Source organism: Falco rusticolus, chromosome 3 (genome assembly GCF_015220075.1).
Source record: "Falco rusticolus isolate bFalRus1 chromosome 3, bFalRus1.pri, whole genome shotgun sequence".
NCBI classification, from domain to species: Eukaryota; Metazoa; Chordata; class Aves; order Falconiformes; family Falconidae; genus Falco; species Falco rusticolus.
Window position 1 is genome coordinate 50,494,624 of NC_051189.1, and position 12,245 is coordinate 50,506,868.

General features: G+C 44.0%; 1 protein-coding gene across 2 annotated transcripts in view; it reads left to right on the top strand.

Annotated features, from left to right (window-relative positions):
• Positions 1-2,318: 2,318 nt before the first annotated feature.
• The window catches only part of LOC119144294 (ethanolaminephosphotransferase 1-like), a 59,915-nt gene continuing 49,988 nt past the window's right edge, over positions 2,319-12,245 (top strand). For both annotated transcript variants that reach the window (XR_005103044.1, XM_037379431.1), the window contains exon 1: positions 2,319-2,426. Coding sequence is in view for 1 of the 2 variants with exons in the window: in XM_037379431.1 (XP_037235328.1) it covers positions 2,376-2,426 (51 nt within the window). In the remaining variant the exon portion in view is untranslated. The remainder of the gene's footprint in view (positions 2,427-12,245) is intronic.

Sequence of the window (12,245 nt, forward strand, 5' to 3'; positions counted from 1 at the left end):
TTTACTCAGGCTACAACTCAGTTTTCCAGAAAAGACACAAGAGAATGTGCTACAGCACTAAGGCTGCTTTCACTGCTCTTCCCACCATCCTGCATGTAGGACAGACAGCTTGGATCACAGCTCAAACAATTGTCCTGAAAAGAACTCTAATAAAACATCTCAGATTGCAAAATAAAACCATAGAAAAACCTCTAAACATATCTATGAGTATGCACGGAAACAGTGAGAACATCAGGTGTAGCAGTAAACCACGTGGCTGTGGGTTTTGCTTGCTGGGCTTGGCTAGCCTGCGTGCTGGGGCCAGCCATTGGTATGGATTGTGATGCTTAAATCAAGGAAGTTTCTTAAATCAAAGGCTAGCACCTTTGATGTCAGTATAATTTCCACAGTATTCTCAAATGTTGCATGACTTGTGTCATACCTTGCTCTGTGAGGTTCCTTACCTAGTCGCCAGTCTGTTTCCCTCTCTTCAGTATAGCTTATCTAATGCTGCCTCCTTTGATGTGCACGTTAGCAGACAGAGAACATGCGGAGGCATTAGTTTGTGAAATCGCATTTTTACATATGTGTAATCTTTTACATTCTCTGTTTAGTGGGGTATTTATGTGGGTTTTTTAAAGAAGTGTTTCCTTTATCACCAAGACAGTTTTGAGAGGAGGATAGGAAATAAAACTTGTGTTCTGTATCTGCTATATCTATATAGCTTCTACATCTATATCTTTGTGACCACACAACTTTTTGACATAAATTTAGAGGCCTGCAGAGAGAAAAAAATACTTTGCTACCTTCTACCTTTCAGAAAAGGAAACACCTATTCTACTGCTGTCCATCACACTCCTAATAGTTGTCCAGCCAAATTTCTGCTTTTGTGTTTGAGGGTTATGAGTGTTGGAGTTAAGAAGTGAAAGTGATAACTATAAAATGGTTTGGTCAGTTTTAGGAACTTACTTGCGTAAAAAAATTGCACTGAGTACAGTAGCAGTCATGAGTCTTTTCTTGGGTACCCTTGTAGATTGATTCAATAGCATCATACGACTTTAAAATACAATAATAACAATGGGAAGTGAGGAGGATCTGAAATCAAAATCCAGGAACACTAATCTATGTTCAAAATCTATAAACACTAAATGAAATTAGAGTTGGCTCCTGAAAAATATGAGCTCCAAAGACTAGCTTTCCTAACTAGAATTGAGCTGTAATTCAGTAACCTGAAGCCATGTGTTAAGAGTTTTGAGTTGCTTTCAAGAGCAGAAGTTCAGCTGCTGCTGCTGGAAGCAGAATGTAGGTGTAAGCATATCTCAGGTGATTAATGTGTGGTTAATAACACAGAACAAGAACCACTGTATACGGTTTGCACTTAGCAATTTTAACTTTTATATAATTCCTATCAAACCTGCATAGTCTGTAAAATAACACTGGCTCTCACAATGCATTAGGTGTCTGGAAGAGCTCGTGGGGCGTGAGTAATGGATTTTCATTGATTTCCTTTCTGGGTAGATTCCATTTGGTCAATAAGATCTCAGACCCTGACGTGTATGATTTCAACCCTCCATCTAATAGCGTACAGCAAAGGTAACGCAAGGTGTCACGCCATCTACTTAAATGCATTTGCAGCCGAAACGTTACTGCCGATGTTTCCCAGTCCCTTGCCCACACCAGTGCCTCGCTCCCCTTGAGGTCAGAGGTGCAGAACACACTGGGGGCCCACGCAGCATGAAGGGCTCCGGTGCTGTAGAGGAATTATAGAGGGCTGTATGAAAAATGTATTTGTAAAAAGGTTGTAATAATTGTTAAAAACATAAGGTATGAAATGTTAAGGGGGAAGTGTAAAGGAATGAAGCTGGGTTCGTTATCATTGATAATATACAGCTGTGGGCTGGCTTCAGGGGCGGTGGGTTGGCTGATGTAGATAAGGTGCAGCTGTGGCTGGTTCTGTTAAATGGTTGGGCAGCCAAGTGAGAGAGAGGAGGAAGAAGCAGGGAGAAGAGAGAGTGCGCCCTGGGTGTGGAGAGACTAGGAGGAGGCAACAGAGGGACTGGCGTGAAGAGTATGTTGGTATGAGCTGGTGAAAGACCTTGTTGCAGCCGGCTACTTTGGAGCGTGCTGCGACGCGGTGCGGGTGCTGTAATAAAGAGATGAAAGAGGCAGGTCGGTGCTGGGGGGGGGAAAGGGCAGTAAAATCCTTAATCCTCACTGTCACCCGTTTCTAAAACACGTTACTTAAAATAAAACATCGGAGGGAGGCGGCGGGGCCGGGGGCGGGCGGAGGGAGGCTCCCCGGCCGCGCCGAGGGGCGCGGCCGGGGAGCCTCCCTCCGCCCGCCCCCGGCCCCGCCGCCTCCATCCGTCCCCCCCGGCCGCCTTCCCGGCGCGGCGATGTGGCGGTATGTCAGCGGCCGGCAGCTGGATGGCTTCCGCCAGTACAAGGTAACGGCGGGGGGGTCTGAGGCAGCGGCGTACGGCGGCCCTGGGTCCCGCCGGTTTGGCGTGCTGGGGCTGCCGCGGCTGCTCGCCCAGCCCAGCCCCGCTCCGCTCTGCGTGCGGCCCCGCCGCCTCCGGAGGGTCCGCGGCTCCCGGCTGCGCCCGCCCGCAAGGGTGGCCTTCAGCGGGCCGGGGTCTGCCTTGGGGCGGGGTGGGAGCGGGGTGGTTACGGAGCGGCGGGTCCCGGTGGAAACGAAGTTAACTGGGTCTTTTGAGTAGCGACGTCTGTGAAAGCCGTGCGGGTTGGATTGAAGCACGGCTTAGGAGTAATTGTTTCTGCAAGGGAGTGTGCATTGGCCCTGCTTGCCTGGCTCCATCCATGTTCTTGGTACACTGGAATGCTTTGGCTTTGAGAACTAAATGAGAAAGACAGAAAGAAAAGCTTACTTAAAAAAAAAAACCACACACACAACACCTTGAACTGAACCTCAGGTTTGGAAATGACAGGCCTGCAGAATTCAGATGAATAGGTGGGTCATTCGATATCTTGATTTGCCAGTGCTGTGTTGCAGTTGTGTGAGATACCTGGGTTTGTTCCCAGAATGATGCAGGTGCGGTCTCAGGGATTACCCACAGGTGCTGTAGCTGTGTCTGAGGTGGGCCCTACTATCATGTTCACACGCCCTCAGCCCATTCCCTCTTAAAAGTGTGGGGAGCACACCGGCTTCCACCAGCGCAATGCCCAACATTTTATTTTATGTTAGGTTTTCCAAAGCAGTCCCTACCCTGGGCTCACCGTGCTTCTTGCCTTCTTGCTTTTATCATGTGCCTTCCCAGCCTGGCTTCCAACCAGGGGACTCTGCTTCTCCCTGCTCCTACCGAGCCCTTCCCTTCCCCAGACCAGCACTTCTGCCTGCTCACTGCGATGTGAAGGATGGTGGAGTAACTGCGGTTTTAGGAGCCTTCTCAAAGTCACTTACTAGGAATGTGTTAGGCGCAGCAGCTTGTTAAAATGTACCAACCTGTTTGTGCGTCTCCAGCATGAGCGAGATAAAACATGCTGCAAGCTGCATCTGGCCACTGGGCGTAAGTTGCGCAGGCCTGTGCTTGAACAGTGGAGCCGCAGGCTTGACTGAGATCACCATAGGAAAAATAAAAAGCTATTTTTAGCATAATCAGATGTTATTCAAGTAACTTTCCTGAAATATTTGAGTTTGTAGTACAAATACAAGGAACACTTTTATTGCATTCTTCCTTACCACTTGAATGAAAGTAGCTTCAAACAAGTGCAGATGGGGAAGAATCAAAATAACTTTTTTTTTAAAACTGGTAACATTGTGTAGTACTTACGAATTACAGGACAAATGATTACCAAAAGACAGAATCGCATAAAATGTTTTAGTTGAGTATATTAAAATTCCTTTGGGGTTTTTTTGGAACGTTGCAAAGGGCAGAAAATAAGTGGTTTTCTTAATCACAGCAATCAGCCAACACACTTGAGAAGTATCTGTTCAACTATGATCTGGAAAACCATGGTAAGTTCAGGTTTTAGAAAGGTGGAATCAAGTAGTTTGTTATTTATTATCCGAGGTGACTTGGGACTGGGACATCCTGGAAATAAATAAACAAACCAATCAGTCAATCCAAATGACATAGGCTACACCCAGAGAAATGCAGCTGCTGCCGAGCTGGTGGGGTTTCTGCGCCATCTTCCTGGTGCTCCAGATTGCAGGAGGATGTGGCAGGTGGCCCATTCCTGAAGTGCTGCTCACAGTGCGTTAAAGTCCTCCAAAAATGCAAAAGGAGTGCAGCAAGGAGAGGCAAAGAGACACTAATCACTGCCGCAATCTCCTCCCCGCCTCTTCACCTCACCTTCCTGTGTCTGGGCTGCTACCACAACCACAGCTCTGTTGTCACCGCCTCCCTGGCCTGACACATGCTCTTCAGCCTCTTATTGTCCTCTGGCTGCCATCTCCTCCGTTCTCCCCTTCAGCCTTAGGGCCTCACCTCACCCTGCTCCTTCAGCTTCCCAGCCCCTCTGAGGAGACTGCTGCTGCCTACTCAACAGGACTGGCACTAAACTTGGTCACCGTGCCCAGCAGACACAGGTTATCTCTTTTTACAACCACCTGGCTTTCTCTGTAGCGTGTTCCTTGTTGGACCTAGCCCTACAGTGCTGTGGAGGGATACACGGGCCAGCCCTGTGAAGAGCTAGATAGTCTCTGAAAGGATTCATTAGCACACGTTCAATACTGAGCTAAAACAAGGTATTGCTTCCAGGCCTGAAGCATGCCTAGGGACATCCACCTCTCCATTGTCCATCACATTGCAGCATTGTATTTGTACTAGTATCAGTGGCTTAATATGCTCCATACTTTGCACAATTTATCTGCTGAACTGATCCAGGAGCTGATCATAATGCAGCTTAAAAAAATAATTTGTGTCATCCACTCCTTTTGTGAAGGTAAATTTGGCCTGAAAAAAGTACTGTGCAATTTTCAAAATTTTCACACAGCTGAACTCATTTCTCTGCCATGAATGCTTCAATTGTATGTCTCGGGCACTGTCTGTCTCCTGTTTGCAGTGGGAGGAGGGCCTTGGCAACAAAACCAGTACGGTTCCTTGCAAAGGGAACGGCAGACCTAATGAATGCAAAGACTTCAGCACCCTTTAGCATCGTCAGGTCCGTGTATATTATGCTTTTGAAACAAGTATTCCTCGATTACTAAGCTTTGGTTTACATTACAGAGTGACCCCACAGCACACAAAATGCATTCCCTTTGAATGAACCTAAACCAGATGTACTAGGAATGTACAAGTACACCCAGTACATGCAGTCCATGGTATCATGCTGGAACCGGTTCAGTGTAAAACCTCCTGAAATCCTTACAGGATGGACATCAGATCCTTAGGGCTAGTTGTTTCACTTTACAAATCTGTTCCATTTGTTCTTCATGTTAATGGGGATTCAGAGATTCAGTTTTCTTTTTTCTGCTCAAATGTGCACTGAGAACAGATGGAGATGTGATGATGGGACAGTTCAGACGCAACCCTGGGTATTGCTGTTGTGTTAATTCTGCCGTCTTCTTGCCTGTGGGTCAGGTGGGCAGGTACTGATTTCAGGATAGTTGTATGCTGAAGTGATTTGCTGCAACTGAAGAGCAGAAGCAGTGTTACTTGGATTTTGTCCTGTCTCCTAGGATCTGGAGCGACACAGCTGAAAAGCTGCAACCAACTGTAATTGTAGGGCTTGGGTCATGTCATTTCTACTTTTTTTATTTCTCTTATCACCATTTTGCAGTTCTAGAGGAGCACCCATGGAATTGCACAGCTGCTTTTTTTTCTGCCTGTTTGGGTTTCTGATGTAAATAAGCAGTTCTGAGACAGCCAGGTGATGAGTACAAATAAACCAGAATTTGGTTCTTATTTTTATCCTCTTCACCAGAATGCAGTAATGTTAATGATAAGCTCTTCTTGCCATTGCCTTTTCACATCACTGCAATCTTAGGATTTCCCTTGCAAATCTGCCTCAAATCAGCTTTTCTACAGCACCTATGGGCAGAGGTTTTCCAAGCCAGAAAACTTTGACATCTTATCCTCTTTCAGAATAAGAGATCTAAGGACAAACTACAGAAGCTTGACTCAAAGGATAGGTCTTGGAAAATATGATTTAAAAAATATAAGATGAAAATGAAAATGAAAAATTAAAGTCTAAGGTTCCATATTTTCATCTTGGTGCATCCACACTGCTTCTGTCCTCTTAGGCCATTTTTTAGAGGGTGACTCCCTGTGCAGAGAAAATGGGGGGGAGAGAGTGGCAGTGAATTTAGGTATATGTGGTTTCATTTCAGTGAGACTTCTGATATTGTCCCACATTTTCATAAGTAAAGTAGATAGAGGTAAGTAAGATGAAATCAGTTTGAAGTGGAAACACATTAAAAAGGAATTTTAAGTTCTCTGTCCAAGTAGGAGGTTCTGTCAAACGGGATGCTACCTACAGAGCTGTCTCTCTGTCCTGACTGTTGCTGTTCAATACTTTCATTAATTGACAGAAGGGGGATTACTCTTGTAAAATTTTCATGTGATACTGAAACACTTTGAGGAATAGGTTTCTGATTTAAAGTGTTCTTGAAAAAGGGATATAATGGCCAGAAATCAATATGAACAAATTCAGTAAACAAGGTACGGTGCTTAGGGGAAAGAAAATCAACATTTCAAACATAAAGGAAGAGGCAACAGACTGCAAAAAAGGTACCTGGGGATCACTGTGTCAGCAGTATTGTGGCTGGGCTTTTAACTGTGAAGTATCATAGATAAGTCAAAAGGTTACATATACTCCTGCAGCTGAGGTACTGATCAGGTATCAGCTGGAATAACATGTCCTTCTTGCTTTGGCACACAGTTTACAATCCACAGAATGGCATTAGGAATATTAAGATGCTTAGAAAAGATTAACTGTGAGAAACAGTCGAAGTACCCGGAGTGAGAGCCTAACAGCCACCTAGCCTTCATGTATCCCCCTTTAAAGAAAGACCATACATAAGTTTTGGCTGCGCAAATTAAAATTTAAGGTGGATGCTACGTCAGTCTTGTGTCCATAAGGGTTGCTGGAACAGGTACTAAGGGGAATTGTGGAATCATTTTATCAGTCTTAAGAAGTGGCTTAATTTCCCTGAGGGAGGACCTACAATCTAGTCTGAGTGTTAATAAGCAGTTGCTTACACCTTTTTTAGCGAAGTTTTGGATAATGTGTTCTATTTTAATGTGCCAACGTGGTCGTTTATCTCAAGCAATAGGCTCATTACCTCGTGGCAACTTGATCTGCTTCCCGAATGTCTACTAAACATGATCCTGCATTAGATGAAGGTGCTGGAGTAGAAGACCTCTCAGGTTACATCCCAGTCCTCATTTTGGTAGGTTTGAGAAACAAGGTCAGACATATGATGATATGTTTCAAGGCTTGATTGTTTCTCTGGTACTGATTTATACCAGAAGAGCAAAGTGTGTTGGGTATAATCTAGCAGATTACTTTCTGGAAGTTCAGGATTGATCCAGATATGAGACTGGATTTCTGTTAAGTCTTTACACATTTCCAAGACTACCTGTGTAACTATGAGATTTAGAAACAGAAAGGGTTCTGCTCACATTGATTGAACAGGAGTTTTGCTTTCAAATGTAGTAGCACAAGGATTTTACATGATTTTGAAAGTTTAGGACGGGAGGCTTTCATTTGCATATTTATCTGGAACTTCCTTAGAAGACAGTTAATATTGTTCATGATTGCATGTGGACAATTTTATATACGTTGAGTACATACATGTTTATTATACAGTGTTTTTTGCAGATGGCATTTTTGGTTTTTTCCCCCTAATTTTTAATTCCAAATATTATTTAAAAGCATTTTATCATCAGTTTTATCTGCTGCAGTTAGTTTTTTCAAACCACTTTAATAATGCCCTTGAGTATTTGAGGCAGTGAAAACTAACATTCTCCACCTTCTGTAAAACCAGTGAGTCAACAGCCCATTGTTCTACAAATAAAATCTTGCAGTCTTCCTCATGTTACTTTGATGGAATGGAAGACTAGGGTTGTAATTAAAAGTTGTTGAACAATATGTGAAATGAAAAAAATCACTCATTACCCTTACATTTTCTGTCACTGTATTCATGTGTAGAAGAGTTGTGGGCCAACTGTATTACGTCATTCTGAAAGACCATCTTCATGCGCACACCATTTCTTACTCCTCATCCTGTTGTAATGGTAGCTGACATTAATGTGGCATTTCAAGAGCTCTGTAATCATTATTTTCCTTCTACATACCATATGCTAATGAGCCAACAACATAATGAAATCACATCACAGCGATGCTACATTTAATATTACTTGCTGCAGGACTTTTTCCCCAATGATGGTGTAATTGTATGTGGTTTTGAGTGCCACATTATGCTCGTGAATTTTAAAAAGTGAATTAGATCACTTTTGGGATAAATATGCTGGATATAAGGAGTTGTTGCCTTGTTGAATCTCATGAAACTGCAAATACCAACCACATAATTTAATTTTATTGCTTTTTCAAGAGATGTTAGTGTTCTGCAGTGCTTATTGGATTTTTGTGTGTAGGATATGCATGGATACACATTTATGTATTCATATGTATCTATTTTTGTTTATTCTCTGTTTTAATAGAAGACTAATTGCAAACATGTATTTGTGATTTGGATGTGCGTTACTTGTTGTAAATCTAGGGGAACCATTCGTGTAAGGGTTGTTTTATAGAGGGAGGAACTGAGCTTTTGCATCTGACTGAATTATCTCCTCTCGTGTGTCAGGATGCTAGATAACACAACTGTTTAGTGTATGTGTTACAGAACCCAACTTTAGTATCCCTTATGAAAACTGCAACCCACTTATAATCTGTCTGCCCTTTTGGGCCTAGAGTGGTTTCTTTCAGTTCCCCAGAGATTTAGGTACACATCCTGGGAGAGCGCCAGCTGTGTGGGAATTTGGTCTACTGTTTGATCTTTAAAGGGCTGCCAGTACCTCTGAGAACACGTGTTTGTACACGCACACAAAGAGATGTAGCACAGAATCCTCCTGTCCTTTCCTTTTACCAACTCCAAAAGACCAGACTACACACAAAATACAGAGAAATCAACTTACTTGCCTTGTTAGAGCTTCTTTGAACAGGGATAGTTAAAGATCTTTTTGTGCAGTTCCTTGAGAGCATGCAGGTTCTGGTTTTTAGGAGGATTTGTACTTTCATCAGTCTGGGCCCAGCCTCTACCTTTGTTCCTGTACAGCAACAAATGTGCATCTGCCTTCTGTTATCCCTTGCTCAATATTTAATTGCATTTCTGTGTTCTGTTGCATCATTTTGGCTTTGTTGTTAAGCGTTTGAACGTGTCCCACTAAACAAAGCCTTTTATTGAAGACAAGTTAGATAGCATCCTTAATATAACTACTGATGACTGAAAAGTGGTTGTTGACTTCCAATGTTACCCCTCTCCACCTCTCTCTCGTCTAGGTGCTTACAGCCCTGTCAGTAAAGAATCAGGTCTGTCTAGTCTCACATTCTAAGCAAGAACCTCACTGTTGAGGTCAGCACGTTATGACGTCTTGCTCCAAAATGTGCTTCTCTCTCAGTTGTAGTGTGGCTCTGATGTCTGTCATAGATTCCACATTTCAAGCGTAGGTAGCCAACTTATCTGCAATCCATCAGCCCTTTACTCCTGGCAAATGGGGTTGTGGTAAGCAAGAAGCTGGACACTGAGCCCTCCATGTGCCCTGGCAGCAAAGGTCAACAGCGTCCTGGGTTGTATTAACGGTTGCACAGCCCATGAAGTAAGCGGGAAGCAATTATCCCCCTTTATTAGGCCACATCTAGAATACTGTGTCTGCTTTTGGGTTCCAAGTACAAGAAAGATGTCAACAAAGTGAAGCAAGTTCAGCGGAGGCCATCAGGGTAGTTGGGGCTGGAGCACTTGTCCTGTGAGGAGAGGCTGAGGGCCTGGAGGTGAGACATCTTCAGGGGCACCTAGCAGCAGCCCCCCAGTACCTATGGGGAAGTCCTTGAGAAGGTGGAGCCAGGTTCTTTATAATGGTGCATGATGGGAAGACAACAGACAACAGGCGCAAGCTGAAGCAAGACATATTCATGCTGGATATAAGGAGAAGATTTTCCTCAAGAACACCGAGGCAGTAGCACAGGTTGCCCAGGGAGGTTGTGTGGTCCCCATCCCTGGAGCTTTTCAAGGCACAACTGAATAAAGCACCAAGCACATGGTTGAGCTCCTGGCTGAGCCTACTTTGAGAAGGAGGAAGGACTGCTGAGGTGCCTTCTGACCTGAATTGTCCTGTCATCCTAACCCATGATTCTGTGATCTTGAGGCCATGACGCTGCTCTGCAAGCAAGGGGATGTGCCACTAGGAGGCATGACCCCCTAAGAGCAGTCTATCCTGACCCACAACTCCATGTGCCTCATGGACATGGGTTCATACATAACCTCCATTAGGTGACAGGATGTGGCGTGTGGTGTGGCTCAGTGCATCTACAAAGAAGCATCCCCAGGACAGCAGTTTGCGTAATAACAGCTTCCTCCTGACTTAGTAATACCAACCAGAATTGTTGAGTTGCCCAAACCCTGAGATTGTGTTTTGAGTATTTTACTAGGAATAGCTCAAGGTGGAAGGACAATTTAACCATATCCTAGCTGTAGGTATGCACAGGCTTGTGGAACTCGGGCAGACAAAGTCAGGGGGGAGGGAACTGCTCAGGAGCCCAACTCAGGCAGCCTGTTTCCTCACAGTACAACTACATCCAGCCCTAGTACAAACAGCGCAACCATTGGGTAACACAATCCATAACCTTAGACCCCAAGAAGAAAAGCGTTTGCATCTGAGGATGTGATTACATGCCCACTACCACCTACTTTTTTCCAGGCTAAATTACAAACCCTGTTCTTTAGTTTCTACTTGTATGTTTTATGCTTCAGCCCTAAATGTCTTGGGCTAAGGTATCAGCAACCTAATAATAAAAAAAATATATATGGATGGGGGGGAAAGGCAAGGTAGACATACTATTTAAGCAACAGGAGATGCAAAATCCAAGCTATTATTTGTGAATAATTAACTAAATGATGATATAACATAATTTTATTATTAGAAATAACAGGACTGTGTTTTGGAATACATCAGCACTTTTAAACTGCTGAAAATTTGGAATTTGACATCCACAATGTTGTATAGCTCTGTTGTTGTTTATAGTGTACTTCTCTTCTTTCCCTTTGTGAAGCTTTTGTTAAAACCCAAGACTGTGTCCCATAACGTCTACAAACCTGTAAAAACATATCTAAAGTGGAATTAAACCCCATGTGTTAAATGTATTCTAGGAATCTGAAAGGTGGATGGAGAATTGTTACCACATGTGTCAGAATTTCAATATTTTCTTTAATTTTTGTGTGGTTCCAGAAGTGTGAGATACCACAGAAGGCAAGGTAATGTTGGATAAGTACGAAATAGCTTGCCCAGAAGGGAGAGTTCCCACCAAGCTCTCTTCAATAGCGACTGGTTCATGCCCTGGATCGGGAGGGTCATTTTGCAGCCTTCAAAAAGACAACCCCCCTCATCTAATGCAAAAAAGAATATTCCTCACCCAACCCATCGTCATTCCTCCTACCAACTTGTCCGTCAGTTACAAAACACAGGTATTGTGAAATGGCATAATCATGGAGGAGATGTGATAAAAGAAGCCGTAGGAAGGCATTGGTAGCTGTCAGGGTGCCGTGATGGCTGGGGGTGGTGGGAGCCCTGGGGCGGTAGGGCAGGGCCTGGCAGCCCGTCTTGTCCCACCAGCAGAAGCTTGGCTGAAAGCTCCAAAGGGACCAGGGCTGGGACCCAGGTGCTGGCCTCAACACCCCGAGAGCCTCTGCCCATGAACACCCAGGGAAGGGGCTGCCAGTGCTGTGCTGGCCCTGGGGCGGGTTAGCTGGGTCATACATGGTTGATGGTAAAACCTCACCACTTGCTTAAATCTTTTTTATTTTATTTCAAGTATACACTGTGGAACACCAATTTTTCAAACCTTTTCCACCACCAGATCCTTCAAAATTTCCCATCTGTGATGTAGGTCCCTGTGTATAAGTGTAGGCCAAATGATGACAAGCTCACATTTATATGTGCTGGAGAAGCGATCAGTAGATGTCCAGGTGGCGAAATACGCCATCATGCAAATGTTGTGGAAAACCAGTCTGCAGAGCTATTATTTTCAATAGATCACTTGTTTAAAGACCGTAATTTTGCCTATTTTGAATTTTTTATATTGATTCA